General features: G+C 48.1%; 1 protein-coding gene across 1 annotated transcript in view; it reads left to right on the forward strand.

The window, feature by feature from the left end:
* The window catches only part of DNAH5 (dynein axonemal heavy chain 5), a 4,110,061-nt gene that overhangs the window by 501,712 nt on the left and 3,587,183 nt on the right, over positions 1–21,166 (forward strand). Inside the window, exons 5-6 of the mRNA XM_069219645.1 lie at positions 1,685–1,906; positions 2,412–2,549. Coding sequence (XP_069075746.1) covers positions 1,685–1,906; positions 2,412–2,549 — 360 coding nt within the window. The remainder of the gene's footprint in view (positions 1–1,684; positions 1,907–2,411; positions 2,550–21,166) is intronic.

Below are 21,166 nucleotides of genomic sequence, written 5' to 3' on the forward strand. Positions count from 1 at the left end.
CTAAATTAGCTATGGTCAATCTAAATATGAATAGTACATGATTATCAACGTTGCATACTTATATCTTAATGTCAATTAATTACACTTTACTTTCATTGTGGGAAGTTTAAGCTCCCTTTACTACAGCTATAGGTGAGTTTGTACTAAGAAATTGAGTACGAGTGTAAAACGTGGTTGAGGTTCTACCACAGGTATACTTGCATCCGTCTGGAAGATAGATAGCGAGAGGCAAATGCGTTTTGGGGCAACACATAGGCCCTCATTCTGACCTTGGCGGTCGGCGGAGAGGCGGCGGTCGGACCGCGAACAGACCGGCAGTCAAAAAAATGTCATTCTGACCGCGGCGGTCACCGCCGCGATCGACCGCCACTTCCCCACTCCGACCGCCACGGCGGTCATGACCGACGGGCTGGAGTCTGCGCACTCTGGCCCGGCGGTCGACCCAAGACCGCCAACGGTATCATGACCCTGCTTACCGCCGCGGTTTCTGGCGGTCGGGAACCGCCATGCGAACCATGGCGGTAGGCACTATCGGGGCCAGGGAATTCCTTCCCTGGCACTGATAGGGGTCTCCCCCACCCCCCACTGCCCCCCCGAGTCCTCCCCCCACACCCTCCACCCCCCTGACACCCCCCAGAGGTGGTACGAACCCCCTCCCCACCCCCACCCCGACATGCACATACACGCACCCCGACATGCACACACCCCCAACATGCACATATACACACCCCCTACACACACACATACACAACGGGGACACATACCCGCACCCATACATGCCGACATGCGCACCCGCCAAACTACACACATTGCCCATAGGCACAGCAGCACCCCCCGCCCGCATGCACGCACTCACACACCCCCTCTACACACTCACACGCACACCCCCATGCACGCACACATCACACAAGACCCCCCCACCCCCTCCCCTCACGGACGATCAACTTACCTTGTGCGTTGGTCCTCCGGGAGGCGACAGGAGCCATGGGGAGGTGACCGCCAACAGAAGACCGCCAACAGAAGACCGCCACACAGAAATGTGGGTCGTAATTCTGTGGGCGGTGTTCTGCTGGCGTGGCGGTGGAGGTTGACCAGTCTCCACTTTCCCGCCGACCGCCAGTGTGGCTGCTGGCGGTTTTCCGGCGGAACGCTCCCAGCGGTCGGAATGCGCACAGCGGCATACCGCCGCGGTCGGCAGTCTTCACCGCGGCGGTAACTCGGCGGTCTTGCGAAAAGACCGCCAAGGTCAGAATGAGGGCCATAGTCTTAGTGTAGTTCACAGCTAGCCACTTGCATGCAGCACTGGAAACTAAATGATTCCCAGGAAAAGTAAGCCAACAAGTGCAAGAGGATAAATTCAGTTGAAACGACACGTAAAGTAAGCAACATAACGTATTTCCTTTGCGGACCAAAAACAAATTGTCAGTTAAAGTTTAGGCCACTATAAAGTATGTTAGATTAACCTTCCTTGTATTTACAGTGTTGCAAAAAAATTATACAATATACGATAGAAACATTCCTTCATCCTCTTAAATCTCTGTATTGACCATATATTGTAAGTGTTGGAGAACTGAGTGTTCAAATACTTTAGTGTGAGGCATTAACGTTGTAAAATTTAACAGTAGTTTGCACTTTTTAGTTTTGCCCTGGTTCAGCTCACACGTTTCGTTTTTTTTTCTTCCAGGAGGTGAATTTCAACATGTTGGACACAGCTCAAGATGGAGTCTTAAAAAGTGTGGAAAACATGCTATCTGAAATTTACATTCCCTCCCTAAAGACAATGGACTATGGCTGGGGTGATGCGAGTGGGCCCCAACATTCAGCAAATGTTAGACAAGACTTTCTCAATTCGCTTGAGGGATTTGTTAGCGTCTTATCAGGAGCTCAGCAAAGCCTCGAGGAGAAGGTTTGACTTACTTTTTTTCTAGATCATTATTATTCCGCCATGGTTACAGTTTGTAAAAACAAGGTTTTAACTGTCACAATTTCGTCTCAATCAACTTCTGGCTCTTACATCCGGGAGTGTTGGGACATTTATTCTCTCTGTCGAAACTAAAGCTAAAGAGGAACAGTTTTGGAATCCATTTTCTATTCAGTATGTCCAGAAATCCTTACATAACAAATCAGTTACCTTTCGACTAGTAATGCGAATTTATATATATATAGCTCTAATTCCAAATTGGAAGTGTACTTTCATTAATGCAAGTAACTAAAATGAACAAGTACGTTACAATTTTTAATAGGACTCATTCTCAAGTAAAACGACTGCATAAACTTACATTTATGAATAAGTCAGCAAAAAAATTCTGTTGCACAACACATTACTTTAGGACATGTACGTAAGAGGGATGATACAGCTGGTCGTTTAGATTCCACAACTAACATTGTTTTTACTGCGTTTTTCCACAAAGGTTAACCTGGAAAAATGTACGACATATGACTTGAAAAGCTTGAAGGGTCCTGCTGACTATATAGCTGTTGTGAATAGCACTGAGGCTCTGGAAAGAATCGAGGCTTGCATGAAAGTGTGGATCAAACAAATTGAACAGGTGATTTTTTTCAGAAATACAAAGTGCAATCAAAATGAGAAATTATTCAAATGCTAAAACTTTTCTGTGTTTTGTCCTTTGCACAAGGGAAGTGTTGACAGTGGCTAAGTTCCTATTGTAAAACCAGGAGATCTACAATTTAATAATAAGTATACAATAAATATATCTCTCTGCAACTCAGTTATCTTGTGTACCAATATTAGAAGCACATACACATCGGTGAATCCCATCATACATTTCAAATAGAAGGTGATCTTTTCCAAAACCAGCTATCCGAAAAGACATGATTAAAAGTGAATGTATGTGACAATAAAGGTAGTTGTGAGAAATTTGCTGTCCTAAAAATAGAGATCTCAGAGCACAGCCAGGGTTCAACTCCTGTGAAAAACCCATGCAGCATGATCTAAAGCTAAACAGAATTTATGTACATTGCACACAGCACAAGCTGTGTGCAGTACCCCCAGTGCAATAGTAAGAATAATGTCCAGTCGTTATTGTAGATAGTGTACTACTCCCAAGGTACTGCCTATGGCTGAGCCTGGTATGGAGGGCACAGCTTGCTGCCTTACCCTGTGACTACTGTGAGTGTAGTCAAGACTGTGCCCTGTGCATTTTAACAGCATGAGCCCCACCCTGCGTTGCAGTGGGCAGGAGTACTTTTTGCAAAACTTAGCCTGGCCATAGCCTGACTACAATTCTGCACAGAAGGTGTTAGCACGTCTGACCTTAATAAGTAAACTTACAAAGAGATGCAAATAGGTCGATGAACCTTTTGACTCGCAATTAAGAAGTTCTTACCATGGATCCAGTACATGATCAATAATCAATACATAATGATAAAAAATCATTAGTAATCAATAAATCAATAAGCAGTGGAGTGAGTAATTATTATGCACCATGACCTTTCAATCATGAATAACCACACCTTTAGTAAAAGTTTAGAATGTGTATTTCCCTATATTAACAATGCTAAGGTCATGTAGATTAATCTCAAAATCAAATGAAACACATAGAGAAACAACACTGGTTGTCCAAAGCGGATGAAGAAACGTAGCCTAATCAAAGCTTGAACAACAACACATTCTAAGGTTATAGTGCAAATCATTAACAAAGTCAACTGTGTCAACGTTATAACATACATGGAATTCAACAGAGAAACTCATCAAATATCAGTCCCTGTTATCGTAAGTCATTAGTGAGAATCCTTAACTAACATCAAATTAGCATCAGCATGTTGGGCTTCATGCAAAACAATTTAGTAACACAAATTTGGAAAACATCTAACTATTGCTCTATCATAACAGTTCAGTTGGTACCTAGAAAGAAAAAGCAAATATACATGATAATCAAAATAAGGATATACCTATCCTCGGGGTGGGTCAGCAAAGCAAAATCAGTCTTCGTCCTCAGGACATCAGTCGATCAGCAGAGCATCAGGCTTCAGCATCAGAATTTAAAAGGGCAAAGTCTTTAAGCATTTAAGTTAAACACGTCTCTAGTCCACACGCATAAGAAAGTACTAACCTTTCGTTCAGGAAAAATGGGCAGTAATGACTGCATGAAGGCAAGGGCAGAAAGTCTATCTTCTCTCTTTGCGGTGTCGTTAAGTCAAAACTGTTAAAACTATCCTCTAAATCCCTATGGGTCAGTTAATCGTATGTTCACACTCGGTCCAATAAAACTAATATCCCAAATCTATGAATTCTAACATTTCTCCATTCACATATTGTTGATTGGTTCGTCTTGTGATGTCCTCGTCATCCAGCCTGTCAGGTAACAATATTGTTGCAGCTTCTACTCAAGTCAGTATCTTCATTGTTCTTTCCCTGGTCAAGTCAGTCTCGCACACATTACACATAAAATGTTGCATTAGGAAGAACATCATCTCTTAGTAGTTGGTTCACACGAAAAGCTCCCGTTATGAGCACATTTAAACAATAGAATAGAAATTTCACAGTTTAACTCACTTGGTCAGCCACTTTATTAAACGCTAAGAAATACAGCTTTTACATGAGGCCTGGCAAGTAGGCCAAGACACTTGCTAAGTTAGGGCCTACAATTAATAAAGCTAAAGCTTACTATATAACCCTTAATATGACATATTACTGCATTAGTCTAACATATATTCAACATTTCAATAATATTTAATCATTGATTAGTACATTTCGTCAACATTGATGGCCATTCTTCGTGATCACATTTTCAAATGTGTGCATTATCTTTCTACGTTATTACTTTTCTACACCAACTTATTATTCAAAATACATAAACTCTCATTAATAATTTTTAAGACCACCTGTGCTAGCAAACCCTCCTCTGATGATTAAATATGTCATCACACTAATTATTACCCACAATTTTCTGCATCGACAAAAATGTTTACAATTCAATTTCTTCATAATTTCGTTTCCCCCTTGAATTTTCCCTGTAAAATATTTCCCTTTTCTTTTCTTCCATCCTCTGATTATTCTTTGACCTTTTCAATTTAATTCTTTTGTATAATTTTCACAATCCAGACAAACCACAACAATTAATATCCCTTGTTTATTTTCAGTAGAACCCCATTCCAAATGCTGCTGAGCTAATTTCTCACTGAAGCAAACCCCTTGCCAACCTTTTCCCATACACCTGGTTCTTTCAATTCTTTCAAATCAGTACTTGTATTAGTCAGATTAGTAAGTAAGGCCCTCATTCTGACCCTGGCGGTCTTTGACCGCCAGGGCGGAGGACCGCGGGAGCACCGCCGACAAGCCGGCGGTGCTTCAATGGGGATTCCGACCGCGGCGGTAAAGCCGCGGTCGGACCGGCACCACTGGCGGGGTCCCGCCAGTGTACCGCGGCCCCATTGAATCCTCCGCGGCGGCGCAGCTTGCTGCACCGCCGCGGGGATTCTGACCCCCCCTACCGCCATCCAGATCCCGGCGGTCGGACCGCCGAGATCCGGATGGCGGTAGGGGGGGTCGCGGGGCCCCTGGGGGCCCCTGCAGTGCCCATGCCACTGGCATGGGCATTGCAGGGGCCCCCGTAAGAGGGCCCCTAAATGTATTTCACTGTCTGCTGCGCAGACAGTGAAATACGCGACGGGTGCAACTGCACCCGTCGCACAGCTTCCACTCCGCCGGCTCGATTCCGAGCCGGCTTCATCGTGGAAGCCTCTTTCCCGCTGGGCTGGCTGGCGGTCTGAAGGCGACCGCCAGCCAGCCCAGCGGGAAAGTCAGAATTACCGCCGCGGTCTTTCGACCGCGGAACGGTAACTTGACGGCGGGACTTTGGCGGGCGGCCTCCGCCGCCCGCCAAGGTCAGAATGAGGGCCTAAGTCTCTTATCTCTTTACTATTATCTGGTATATACGAACAACAGTGCCTAGAATGAATCATTACACAGACTCCACCATCCTTCGCTAAATGAATGTCTAAAACAAGACGATTTTGAAGAGTCATAGCTCTATCAGCAGCTAACTCAGTATCTATCAGGAGTATGGCTCCTGAAAACTTGTCAGCATGTTATCCACAATAGTAGACAACTTTTGAATCTTTATTGAATTCAGAATGACTCCCACCAAAGGAATCACTGCTCCAAATATATCTCCCACTATGGCAAAAGACGACTCCCTCCTCTGTCTCTTAAGATGTAATTCAGTCACTTTCTGAAACTTTTTCAAATCCTCCATTTGATAAATCTCTGGGAAAACTATCCCCAAATAACAATAACATGTCCCATACCATCCTCTTGGAAGACGGTAATAAGCATTAAGTCCACAGATGTAGTAAATCCCTGGAATAACAGGGTTCCGTCCATTTAACATAAATGTCCATTTACTCTGAAACAAAAACATATGCCTACATTCAGTCGTTCCCACAAAAGTGTCAGTGCGCGATTTAGGCCTATATACACAGTTTCCCCATGTGTTGTGCATCTAAAGCTAATTTCCCTTGTGTATTAATTGTACTATAAGCATAATCATTCTTGTACGTACCCTTCTCTAAGCCTTTTTCAACTTTCTCTTTTAATGCTTTTCTCCTGTCATCTGTGTGATCTAAGAAGCTTTTCTCTAAAGGTGTAAGCAAGCATGTCAAATTATTTTTATGCGCATAAGCAAACGTCATTGTAGGTTCAAAGAAACCTCCATTACTATGTCATTTTCCTTAGCTACTCTACTCCAATACCTAATTATAGGAACAAACGAAAACTCTACATCATAGTTAGAATAAAAGTACTGAATGTACTCCTGGTTACAAAATCTTGTTAGTAACAAACTACAACTTATCCCGTAGGTTAAAGGCAGACAATGATAGGTGACTCCTTCCTCAACTGTTGAAGGAATCTGCGTACACACAAAGCATTTTTTTGCATCCATTGTCTCAACATACTCACTCAATAAGCAATAGAAAACATTAGAAGAAAGTTATCTCTGCAGATTAGTATCCTCATGCAAATATTTTTCATCTAACCTAAACTTCTCTAATGCAGTTAGTGCAGTAGTTGTTTCAAAAGCAGAAGTATCGTTGGCTTCCCACTTAACAAGAACAGACGTACCCACAATCAACACCACAAACAATATCCCACACATAATCGCCAAACCAATGCTCATCATTGCTCAGCATCTCTACCTTGTTGAGTAATGTTACCCATGATCTGTAAAGAATCGGAAAGCAGAAGAAATTTAGAAAAACTTGCAGGAAAAAATCAAAAATAGACAACTCTTCTTTCAGCAGTTCAGTTTCACTTCCAGGATCCCTTGTCAAAATCAGTTAGCAGCTTTGCCAGTGTCAGGTTACAAAAAGTCAAATCAGGTTATCAATATCTCTTCTGGTTACTTTAAGAGTTTCTTTTCTCAAAAATGTCTTCTCCGATTGTTTCAACAGTTCAGTTCATTAGCTTTCTTCACATGCCAAAATACTGACCCGGAACTTCTCTGTCAAAACAAAAAGACAGAAAACTCTTGCTGCCATTTGTTCGTAGTTGCATACGCCCATTCAGGACCTGCGTATCTTCAACTTGCTATTCTCTTTCTTTTCATTTTTCGATCATAATTCAGCTCTCCTTCACTCAGATCTTCTCTTCTTGCGGTATCTATTTCTTCCTCAATTGTTGGTTCAACTACCACCTCTTTCCCTTTCTCTACCTACGACTCTGGCCACATATCTCCTTTCAGTGGACCCTTTGTCAATGTTCTCTTCAGAATCGAACTTGAACATTCTCCTTGTTCTGTGGTGTTTTCTCTTGACGGACCTGAAACCGGTTCAGGAGGAGTCAGATAACTTTGACTTTGATCCACCTCAACTCCTTCCGCTTCTGGGTCTGGCAGCTGCACAGTTTGCCTTTCAAGAGCGTCTGCTTCTGGGAAAGCCCTCCTCTGACTAGGCTCTCCTGCTGCCTCAGTTGAGATAGGCTCTCAGTCACCCTCCTGGAGGTCTTCTCCTTCGTCTCTCACAGGAGTGACTGAACTGTCCTCAACGAGCTCAGATCCGGTCTCAGTTCCCCTTTGTTCTCCTTCTGGCCCTGAAACTTGCCTCACTGTTGTTGGCACTCTCAATAACGCATCTTCATGATCCACTGGACATGCCACTTTCTTCGTATGACTTGCCTGAATCCAGTTCGGAATTCCAGCACACTTCACAGCTGTGGTAGTTGTCAGAACTACCTGGTAGGGTCCATTCCAACAAGGCTCCAAACACGTCTTTCTCACATGCTTTCAGATGACAACATAGTCCCCAACTCTCAGGTTGTGCCCTGGGTCATGGATCGGTGGCAGTGTGGTGGCTTCCACCTGCTTAGAAAAAGGGCGAAGCACATCAGCCAGACTTTTGCAGTAATCCAGCACCATATCATCTGTGATGTTGACAAGTACATTTGCTGGCACCGCTGGTAACCGCATTGCTCTGCCCATAAGGAACTCATGTGGTGACAATACTGTCTTCCAGTCAGGTGTGTTTCTCATTGACATCAACACTAAAGGCAATGCGTCAGGCCATTTCAAATTCATTGACGCACACACTTTGGCAGCTCTTGACTTCAATGTACCATTCATCTGTTCCACTAGTCCTGATGCTTCAGGGTGGTAACTACAATGCAACATCTGCTCAATGTTCAGTGCTGCACACAGTAATTTAGTTACTTCATTGTTGAAGTGACTTCCCCTAAAGATTCTAAAGAGGTCGGAAACCCGAAACGCAGTATCAGTTCCCTAAGCAGCAGTTTTGCTACTGTGAGACTATCATTCCTTCGTGTAGGGTACGCTTCAATCCAATGACTAAAGAAGCATACAATCACCAACACATATCTCAAACCTCCACACAGGCATCTCAATAAGATCCATTTGCATTCTGCTGAATGGACCTCCAGCTCTTCTAGTGTGGCTCAAATTAACCACTGTCCCTTTCCCTGCATTTAGTTGTTGGCAAATGACACATCGATGGCAAACTGCTTCAGCAACTTGTCTAAACTTTAGGTTGAACCAATCATGTTTGAACAAACGAATCATTGCATCCCTCCCGATATGTGTTTGACCATGATAGTACCTCACGATTTGGGTAAACAGACTATTTGGTAAAACCAACTGACCCTCCTCAGAAACCCACAATTAATCTTGTCTTTGCACACATTTCATTTTGCTCCATGAACGTTTCTCCTCCCTGTCAACATTGTTCTACAAAGCTTTTAATTCTTCCAAAGTGTCAATTATTTTCGTGTCTCTGAACAATATACAGTTCAATGCGAAAACCTTGGGACTTGATCCGCATATTCATTTCCCAACAACTCTGAGGCCCTCATTACAACATTGGTGGTAAAAGCCGCTTACCGCCGTGCAGAAGACCGCCAACACACCGCCGCGGCCGCGGAATTCCGCCACAGCTATTATGACCCACAGCACGGAATCTGCCAAAATTCAGACACCCACAGAAGTCCTCCACACCAAAGGTCAGTGATAAACTGGCAAAAACAAATCCTCCACCGTCACGCCAAAAGAAATACGCTCACACTATCATGACCCACGAATCCACGCAGCGGTCTTTCAACCGCGGTATTCCATTGGCGGTACACACCGTCGCACTCAAAATACACACACTCTTACAAAACACAGCCACATTGGACAATTCCAAATACACACACCTGATACACATACATACACCACACCCACACACTCATAACAATATAAAACACACACCCACATCACCCACAAACCCCTGCGACCACAATTACCGAGAGAAGGCCAGAGAGAGACACCACAAACAACTACCAAGCATCCACAGGCACACAATACCATCACCCACAGAACTTCCATGCACCTCACACAACACACCACTAAATATCACCACACTTATCACTATACACACCACCCCAAACATCACCCACACCACCCCATGGCACGGCAAAGACACCCCAGGTTCTCTGATGAGGAGCTCAGGGTCATGGTGGAGGAAATTGTCCAGGTAGAGCCACAGCTATTCGGATCACAGGTGCAGCACACCTCCATAGCTAGGAAGATGGAGCTATGGCGAAGAATAGTGGACGGGGTTAACGCAGTGGGACAGCACCCAAGAAATCGTGATGACATCAGGAAGAGGTGAAACGACCTACAGGGGAAGGTTCGTTCCATGGTCTCAAGACACCACCTTGCGATTCAGCGGACTGCCGGCGGATCCCCACCTCCTCCCCCACAACTAACAACATGGGAGTAGCAAGTCTTGCTGATTCTGCATCCTGAGGGCCTCACAGGAGTAGATGGAGGAATGGACTCTGGTAAGTCAAAGCTTTACTATTACATCCCCCACCCTACCTGCATGCCATCACATACCCCCACCCTCACCCCCATCACTCCTACTCCACACAAATGTCCCACTATCACAACCCACCCATCCCAACACCAAGGCCTGCATGCAACAACAAAGCATGGACACCCATCACCAATGCATGGCCACTGCACATACCAAAACACCCCCCTAAAACACCATCACACAAGGTCCCACACAGGAATGCAAGCACTGGGGTACACGGTCACCCACCTATTGCACACCATGGCACACACAGATGTAATAAACATCCTTTTATACCCCTGCAGGACCCCTACCCAACGTCACCGGACAGGAGGGTCCACACATGTCCACACCACCAACAGAAGAGGCCCACAGTGATGACAGCAGCTCTGTCCAACTGGATCTAGATGACCAGCCCTGCCCATCAGGGACCTCGGGAAAGTCGGTTCCCCTGACACAGTCACAGGCAACTACAGACCTTCCCCCCTCTGGAAACACCAGCACAGCACCCACCCAGCGGGCCCATACCTCTGTCCCCAGGACACGTCAAGCAGCAGTGTGTCCACCACTACAGGGAACCCAGGCTAACCCACCACCCCAACAACAACAGGGACCTGGGGGCAGTGGTAGTGGGTACACGGTCCAGGGGACGGAGGCCCAAGAACACAGGGGAACTGGGAGGGCTGCTGTGCGACAGGGGTAGGACAGGCCAAGGGAACCCACTCTCCACAAGGCCCTCTCCTCCATCATGGGAGCCTACCACCCCTCCCAGGAGACGATGGCAACGGTACTGGACAAGTTTCAGGAGACCCAGCACATGCAGGAGGAACAGTATTTGGGGTTCAGGGAGGAACTCAGAACCATCAATTCCACACTGGGCACCATCGTAGGGGTGCTGAAGGAAGTACTCAACACCAGGAGGGACACTGTGGCACAACAAGGGGCCCCTGACACAAGAATGGACGATGAACTGCCCACTACCTCCGCCGGTGCTAGTGGAGAGGACGCCCACCACAGGACCACCACACCAGCACCCCACCCCCTGCAGAGGGAGAACCACCCCGCAAACGGTCCCTGAGATCCAGGACAAAGACAGAGAACAATGCCAAGACCCCCGCCAAGAAATGAGACCACCATGAATGTCATCTTTCTGTCCCACTTAGTCACCCTGTCCATCCTCAAACTGCCCCAGCTCCACTTCCTATGCCCATTTGGGCAATGCACCTGTGAGACTAATAGACTGCCCGCTCACTAAGGAGGGTGGGCATCACCTTCGCCCCAGGCACCTCAGGCCCTGCCCCAGTCACCCCGGCTGCCCTCAGTGAGGAGGCCATTGACCTCCTCAGGTCCCTCACTGTTGGGCAGTCTACCATTATGAATGCCATCCAGGGTGTAGAAAGGCAGTTGAAACAAACAAATGCATTCCTGGAGGACATTCATTCTGGTCAGGCGGCCCTTCAGCGAGCTTTTCAGACTCTGGCCTCAGCACTGATGGCAGCCATTGTCCCTGTGTCTAGCCTCCCCCCTCCAACTTCCTCCACCCAGACCCAATCCCCTCTACCTCAGCCTATCCCAAGCACACCTTCAGACCAGCATGCACACACGTCAACACACAAGGGAAGCTCAGGCAAACATAAGCACCACACATCCCACAGGCACTCACGCAAGCATCACACACATGCAGACACACCAACATCCACTGTGTCCCCCTCCTCCTCGTCTCCCTCCTCCCTCCCAGTCTCGTCTACACTCAAACCTGCATGCACTACATCTACAGCCACTGCTGCCATCACCAGCACACACACCACCACACCCCGCTCATGTGCAGTCACCACCCCCACTGCCATTCACACGTTCCCTGTGTCCTCTCCCAGTGTGTCTGTGATGCCATCTCCCAAGATACACAAACGCAGGCACACACCCACCCAACAGCTATCCACCTCATGACAGCCTCCAGCGCATGCACCTTCACCCAAAGTCACCAAACGAACACCTCCTACAACCACAACCTCTTCCTCCACTCCCAAACCCCCTCCAGCTACCCGTCCCAGTGTCTCCAAAAAGCTTTTCCTGTCCAGCCTTGACCTCTTTCCCACACCTCCCCCACCCCGTCCGTCTCCTAGGGCCCGACTCTCCAGGTCACAACCTAGCACCTCAGCCACAACATCTCCGGGACCAGTGGTGCCTGTAGTCACCAGAATCTGGAGTGCACCGGCCACCAGGGCAGCCAGTGTGGCACGGAGCCACAGCACGGACATTCCCCCACCTGTGAAGCATCAGAAGTTGGCCAGTGCCCAGCGGGAGGGGGGAAGACTCCAGCCACCAAAGCCGCTCCCAGGGGTCCAGGTGGGAGTGTGGAGTCAGCTGCAACACCTTCCAAGGTGGGGAAGGGCCACAAGAAAGTCAGCAGGTCTGTGAAGAGCAGCACGGCGGAGAAGACCGCCATCATCCCCGCTGCCCAGGAGGCCACCGCCATCATCCCCGCTGCCCAGGAGGCCACCGCCAGCACCTGCCCTGCTGCCCAAGAGGCCACCGCCATCACCTGCCCTGCTGCCCAATAAGCCACCGCCAGCACCTGCCTTGCTGCCCAAGAGGCCACCGCCACCAGCCCCGCAGGGCCAGAAAAGACCACCAGCACCAGCCCTACTGGGCCAGAGAGGACCGCCAGCACCAGCCCTGCTGGGCCAGAGAGGACCACCAGCCCCCACTGGGCCAGAGAGGACCACCAGCATCAGCCCTGCTGGGCCAGAGAGGACCGCCAGCACCAGCCCCGCTGGGCCAGACACGACCACCAGCACCAGCCCCCCTGGGCCAGACACGACCGCCAGCACCAGCCCCGCTGGGCCATACACGACCGCCAGCACCAGCCCCACTGGGCCATGAAGGACCGCCATCAGCTGAGTCACTGCAAAGGACCCCGCCGCCACAAGCACCGCTGAACAGGGCACCGCCGCCACATGCACCGCTGAACAGTGCACCGCCGCCACAAGCACCGCTGAACAGTGCACCGCCACCACAAGCACCGCTGAACAGTGCACCGCCGCCACAGGCACTGCTGAACAGGGCACCGCCACCACATGCACCGCTGAACAGGGCCCTGCCGCCACATGCACCACTGAACAGGGCACCGCCGCCACATGCACGGCTGAACAGGGCACCGCCGCCACAAGCACCACTGAACAGGGCACCGCCGCCACAAGCCCCGCTGGTCCATGAGCGCCAAGGGCACTGACGCTGCTGAGTCCGTCACGAGCAGGATAAAGCACTCTGGGCACCAAGCCCCCTCCAGAACCAGTGGAGATTTCAATCCACTACCTCTGTCCTTGGCAGGATGAAGCACTCTGGGCACAAAGCCCCCTCCAGAACCAGTGGAGAATCACATCCACTGTCTCTGTCCTTGGCAGGATGAAGCGCTCTGGGCACAAAGCCCCCTCCAGAACCAGTGGAGATTTACATCCACTACCTCTGTCCTTGGCAGGATGAAGCACTCTGGGCACAAAGCCCCCTCCAGAACCAGTGGAGAATCACATCCACTACCTCTGTCCTTGGCAGGATGAAGCACTCTGATCACAAAGGCCCCTCCAGAACCAGTGGAGAAAGGCATTCACTACCTCAGTCCTTGGCAGGATGAAGCACTCTGGGCACAAAGCCCCCTCCAGAACCAGTGGAGACTGTCATCCACTTGAGAGACTGTGGCTTTGCAATCCCCAGGATAAAGCAGTGGGCAAACCACCCACTGTAGAGACTTGAGAGACTGTGGCTTTGCACTCCCCAGGATGGAACAGTGGGCAAACCACCCACTTTAGAGACTTGAGAGACTGTGGCTTTGCACTCCCCAGGATAAAGCAGTGGGCAAACCACCCACTGTAGACCCACTGTAGAGACTTGAGAGACTGTGGCTTTGCACTCCCCAGGATTGGACAGTGGGCATGTGGCCCCCTCGTGGATTTGGCATTGTGCATTCAACCGGCTGAGGTGATCCCCTTCCCCTCCCCCTGAGGTGCCTGTTTTATTGCTGTCTGATGCCCCTGCAGTGTGCTCTCCGTCATGGTCTGGGATCTTGTGTGGGCCTCGCCCATACCGTGTGGGCCCAGTGTTCCACGGACTTCAATGGAGCAACTTCTATTCTTGGTGTATATTTTGTTTATAGTGTATACATGTATATTTTTGCGTACTGGATTTTTATATATTACAATGGTTACACTCATTTTCTTTGGTCTTTGCATTCTTCCGGGGAGGGGGGTTGGGGGGTGTAACTGTAATGTATCATGCTGTATTAGGGTGTGTCTTGTGGTGGGTGAGGGTGGGGGTGTTGCCTTTGTGTGTCACTGTTTTTTCCCTCCCCTGTGTCGTAGGTGCAGTACTCACCGTGGTCTTCGCCGCTGGCGTTCGTGCTCCTGGTAGAGGAGCAAGAAGATAAGGGTTGGCAGGATCTGCAGTTGTGGTTCCATGGCGTCTGGATTCCTCGTGGGGTGTGTAGAGGTGAGCGTTTTCCCTTCGAAGTCCTGTTTCTGTCGTGTTTTTGTCCGCTGTGAATCCGCCCCGGAAAAGGTGGCAGATTGGTAGGTTGTGATACTGTGGGCGGTACATTGTCCTCCGCCTGTCTGTTGGCGGTGACCGCTGCACTGTTTGTTTGTACCGCTGTGGCGGTCGGAGTGTTAAAGTGGCTGTCTTTGTTGGCGGTTTCCGCCACAGTCCTAATTCCAATTTTTTTACCGCTGGCCTGTTGGCGGTCTTACCGCCGCTTTAACACCGTCTGCCAGGGTTGTAATGACCACCATAGTCCTGCGACTTCAGATGTGCACTGCATTTCACCACGCCAATCTTTTCAGGCATTTGAATGGCATGTAACAATTCCTTAATCCTCTCACCATTTCTTACTGGTGAACCAGAAGAGATCAGGAAACCTCTTTGTGACCACAACTGACCAAAATCATGGACTATTCCAAATCCGTACTGGCTATCTGTATAGATTGTAACTTTTAGCTGAGCAGAAACATGGCACGCTCTAGTAAGGGCTACCAGTTCTGCTACTTGGGCAGAATACACTCCTTGAAGCCAAGAAGCTTCCAAGGTACCTGTAATTGTGCACACAGCATACCCTGCACTCAGTATCCCTGTATTGTCTCGCAGACAAGAACCATCAACTAAGATAATTTGGTCATTTTCTTCCAATCGGGCATCTCTAATGTCAGGTGTTGGTTTTATGCACAAATCAGTTACTTAGAGACAGTGATATTCAACATCTTCCTCTCTCAATTTCAGCATTTTCACTCAGAAGGAAGGTTGCCGGCTTCAGCACTGTACATCTTTTCATTGATACATTTGGTGACCCCAGAATACTCATTTCATATCTAGTCAACCTCGCACCAGTCAAGTATTGGGTTTTCGTTCTTGTCTGTAAAATATCAATAGAGTGAGGGACCATTACAGTCAGGGAATGTTCCATCACAATGCCTTCACACTGTATAAGGCTCTGACCAACTGCGGAAACTGCATGCAAACAACCCGGTAAGGCTGCTGCATCTGATAGAGACTTCTAGCTGCAGATTCCTTACCTTAGAATTTTCCCCCAGGCGTCAGACTGGATCCGGAGATTTTTCTTAGAGCAATACCCTTGCGCGTCGGTAGGTGGTGTTGGTCGACTCCGCAGATGTATAGGCATCGTGGTCGCCGTGATAATGTCAGGAGTAGTACATAGACGCCGCCCTCGCCCAGTGATGTCAGTTCTTTTCTTTCTGCGCCACGCGCTGATCCAGAGAAGAGCTACCCTCGGCTATTTTTTGGCTGAATTCGTCCGTTTTGTCGAGTTTTTGCTGTACGAACTTGGTGCGTCGAGGATGTCCCTGAAGACCGAGTTCAAGCCTTGTGGACTGCCATCGGACGATGTCGGTGATGGATCCTCATCGCGTTTGTGGTGCCTCGAGCGCGACCACGACCCGAAGTCGTGCTCCGAGTGTCGGACCATGCACCCGAAGACTTTGAGTGAGCGGTCCCTAAAGCTAATGGCGGCCCGGCACTTGACTCCAAACCCTCCTAGTCCGTCCCCTCACTCCCGCCCAGTTGGTGGCAGGATTCGTCATCACCTGGCCCACTGAGAACATATCACCACGGACGTGTGGATTTTGCAGATTGTTTGAAAGGGCTACACCCTCCCTTTCAGAAGAAGTAGTTTGTGGTTGTAATTCCCTCTACTTTCTGATACTAAAGAAGGACAAGGGCTTACGACCTATCCTAGACCTTCGGGACCTGAACTACTTCCTCAAGAAGGAGAAATTCAAAATGCTCTCCCTGGCTCAGGTTCTATCTGCCTTAGACCCAGGAGACTGGATGGCAGCGTTGGACTTGCAGGAGGCTTATTTCTACATCCCCATCCTGCCTGCCCACAGATGTTACCTACGATTCGTGATAGGTCACAAGCACTTTCAGCGCCCCTCGGGTGTTCACGAAAGTGTTGGCGGTGGTTGCAGGTCATCTGCGCAGGTTAGGGGTCTCAGTCTTCCCCTACCTCGACGACTGGCTGCTGAAGGCGGACTCACCTCAGAAAGTCGTCTCCCACCTTCAGACTACGACAAACCTCCTGCACACGCTGGGGTTCACTATCAACGTGCCGAAGTCACACCTGACTCCCTCTCAGTCGTTCCCTTTTATCGGGGCAGTTCTGGGCACAGTGCAGTATCAGGCTTATCCTCCTGACAAATGAGTCCAAGACATTCAGGCTATGACTCGGATTTTTCGGCCTTGGGTTTTGGTGAGATTGACTCTGAGGCTGCTTGGCCTCATGGCCTCCTGCATCCTGCTAGTAACACATGCCAGATGACATAGGCGGGCTCTGCAGTGGGACCTGAAGTTCCAGTGGGTGCAGCATCAGGGGAATCTATCCAACCTGGTCCAGATTTCAGAGGGAACTGCGAAGGACCTGCAGTGGTGGCTTTCGAATCCAAATTAGGTCCATGGCAAATCCCTCTCCCTCCTCCAACCAGATCTCTCTATAGTGGCAGATGCGTCACTTCTGGGTTGGGGTGGCCACATGGGAGAGGCGGAGATCAGAGGCCTCTGGTCTCCAGCGGAGTCCGGACTCCATATAAATCTGCTGGAGCTCCGGGCGATCAGGCTTGCGTTGAAAGCATTTCTTCCCTGTCAAAGGGAAAGTAGTGCAGGTGTTCACAGACAATACTACCGCCATGTGGTACTCCAACAAACAGGATGGAGTAGGGTCCTGGACCCTTTGTCAGGAGGTACTACACCTCTGGACAAGGCTGGAACATCAGGGCATTACCCTGATGGTTCAACATAAGGCGGGATCCCTCCACACCAGAGCAGACAAACTCAGCCGTCGATGCCCAGCTGATCACGAATGGCATCTCCACCCGGAGGTGGCACAAGGTCTCTTTCAGCAGTGGGGAGAGTCTTGGTTAGATCTGTTTGCCTCGACAGAGAACACGCAATGTCAGCTGTTTTGCGCGTTGGAGTTTCCAAGGCAGCACTCGCTTGGAGACGCTTTTCGTCTCGAGTGGAGCTCCGGTCTCCTTTATGCCTTCCCACCTATCCTCTTCTGCCCAGAGTTCTCAAGAAAATCAAGAACGACCGGGCCCAAGTCATCTTGGTGGCTCCGGACTGGGCTTGAAGAGTGTGGTATTGTAGGAAAATGGCCCCCGGTTGCACTTACCCCCCCACTTTTTGCCTGATACTGATACTGACTTCACTGAGAAGTGTGCTGGGACCCTGATAACCAGGCCCCAGCACCAGTGTTCTTTCACTAAAAATGTACCATTGTTTCCACAATTGGCACACCCCTGGCACAACGATAAGTCCCTTGTAAAAAGTACCAGTGGTACCAAGGGCCCTGTGACCAGGGGAGGTCTCTAAGGGCTGCAGCATGTGTTGTGCCACCCTTAAGGACCCCTCACCTAACACATGCACACTGCCATTGCAGATTGTGTGTGTTGGTGGGGAGAAAAAGGCAAAGTCGACATGGCATCCCCCTCAGGGTGCCATGCACACAAAATACTGCCTGTGTCATAGGTAAGTCACCCCTCTAGTAGGCCTTTATCCCTAAGGCAGGGTGCACTATACCACAGGCGAGGGCATAGCTTCATGAGCAATATGCCCCTACAGTGTCTAAGTCGATTCTTAGACATTGTAAGTACAGTGTGGCCATATTAAGTATATGGTCTAGGAGTGTGTCGAAAACTAACTCCACAGCTCCATAATGGCTACACTGAATACTGGAAAGTTTGGTATCAAACTTCTCAGAATAATAAACCCACACTGATACCAGTGTTGGATTTATTTTAAAAAATGCACACAGAGGGCATCTTAGAGATGCCCCCTGTATTTCACCCAATCCTTCAGTGCAGGACTGACTGGTCTGTGCCAGCCTGCTGCTGAGAGACGAGTTTCTGACTCCCTGGGGTGAGGGCCTTTGTGCTTACTGAGGCCAGAAACAAAGTCTGCATTGGGTGGAGATGCTTAACACCTCCCTTCCTGCAGGAACTGTCACACCTAGCAGTGAGCCTTAAAGGCTCAAGCTTCGTGTTACAATGTCCCAGGGCACTCCAGCTAGTGGAGAAGCCCGCCCCCTGGACACAGCCCCCACTTTTGGCAGCAAGTCCAGGGGAGATAATGAGAAAAACAAGGAGGAGTCACCCACCAGTCAGGACAGCCCCTACGGTGCCCTGAGCTGAGGTGACCCCTGCCTTTAGAAATCCTCCATCTTGGTTTTGGAGGATTACCCCAATAGGATTAGGGATGTGACCCCCTCCCCACAGGGAGGAGGCACAAAGAGGCCTCTTGCAAGAGAATACTTTCAGAATGGAATTTGCATTTTCACTGAATGTGTCCTGTTGGAATAGGTACAATTTATATGCACCAGATTTTCGCTAAACCTTTTTTATACGATTCCACAATACTCTTGTGAGATCATAGAAATACTTTAGAGGAAGAATTCATATTTTCCTTCATTACAATACTTACTCTTACAATCCCCACTACAAGACTATGGGGAGACCCTGCTCTCTCCACTGAGACCCTGCATGAAGGTAACTGATGTTTAGAGTAGGGTGTAAAGAGACAGTGCCTCTCCATTCACACCTTTCCCAGGCTCAGTAGTATGCATAGTAGGGTGGGGATGGTACTCACCTAACATGTAATACTTCACTGTTCCATGCTAAGTATAACAAGTACTGGCCTGTCCACAGAGATCTCGCTCCAGGGAAATAATCATATTTATTAGTGTGTGGGAATGGATTTTCCCAGCATGACAGAAATGTATAGTAATTTGTAGAGAAACTTTGTCTCCTGCACTAACACCTATCTCCACGACAACTTTTGATATACACTGCAGTGTAAGGAATTAGTGGCATCTGCCTCATATCTCTCCTTAGAACAACAGCAATATTTAGTGCTGTGCGGGAAGGAAGTCATCTCTCTGCTAACACATTTTACCAGGATAAGAGGTGTCTTTAGTAGGGTTTGAGAGACATGTACCTCTCTACTAGTTCCTTTTCTTAAAACTGCCTCGTTACCTGAGATAAGTCTCTTGCATGATAATTCTGCATAACAGTGTGTGTAGAGAGACTGGCCTCTCTCCTGTGATGTGTCTCCTGGCTCATGCTTGTGCAAATTAGGGTGTGGAAATTGGCTTACCCTTGTGTGCACACTTTTAACCATTATGAAAGAAGTACAAGTAAATTATGCAGTAGAGATTACCTTTATAGTTTTAAGTATATCTTGCATAACAACTATAGAGACTATGAAAACGCTCTGCCGTCACTGCTGAGAAATCTCCACAGGTTAACACAGGTGCAAAATATGATGTGGGTAGAAACTGCAGTCTCTGCTTATACCTCTCTTCGTGATAATGAATGGCATTAGTAGAGTGTAAAAAGAAGTATTCCTTCTATTGTCATCTGTGTCTTGCACAACCATTGTGCACATTTGAATGTAAGGACACACTCACCTCTCTCTGATTTGGGGACTGGCATGTGTAGTACAGTGTACCCAAAAGACAGGCCTCTGCACTAAAACTTCTGTCATTAAGCATATATACTAAGATGTACAAAATAACTGTCCTCTCCACCAGCAGACAGCAGTGCGTAGTATACTGTGAGAATGCATTCACCTCTGTACCAAAACCTGTCTCTTGAATAAAAGTGTTTATTCTACAGTGGGAAGAATCACAAATCCCTCTTTAGTACCTTAGATATACATATACATGCAGGAGAACAGTAACAGTTCTTGAAGAGTGAACTGTCAGTTTAAGACAACATTAGAAGACTATTCATTTTCTAACCTTTAAAAGCTATTAAGGAAATAAATTAGTAGTAACATTTTCTTTAAAAAACAATTTAGCAACATTAACAATAATAACATTAATACGCTACAACAATAGTAAAAACAACAAACTTTACAAATTATAATTTATCTTTGCTGATTTGTAAAATATACAAAAAGGAGTTCAGCGGGGCAGCAAGAACAAGGAATTTTCCATGAGTACCACTGGTATGTGGTGACATTTGAGGGCTATGCACACTCAACACTTGCTCAGGCTGAGTGTTGGAAATGGCCATTCCTACATGCTCATCCCCAGACCATTGTCCTTGCTCCTCCCCTTTTTGATGAATCAATTTTTGTTTGTCTTAAGACCCTGGGCACTTTTCCACTGCTAACCAGGGCTAAAGTGCATGTGATTGCTGCTTAAAACATGGTAACATTGGCTTATCCACAACTGGCATATTTAATTTACTTATAGGTTCCTAGTAAAGTGCAATACCTATGCCAAGGACCTATACATTAAATGCTACTAGTGGGCCTGCAGCACTGACTGTGCCACCCACTTAAATTGCCCTTCAGCATATCT

Source organism: Pleurodeles waltl, chromosome 2_2 (assembly GCF_031143425.1).
Source record: "Pleurodeles waltl isolate 20211129_DDA chromosome 2_2, aPleWal1.hap1.20221129, whole genome shotgun sequence".
Taxonomy (NCBI): domain Eukaryota; kingdom Metazoa; phylum Chordata; class Amphibia; order Caudata; family Salamandridae; genus Pleurodeles; species Pleurodeles waltl.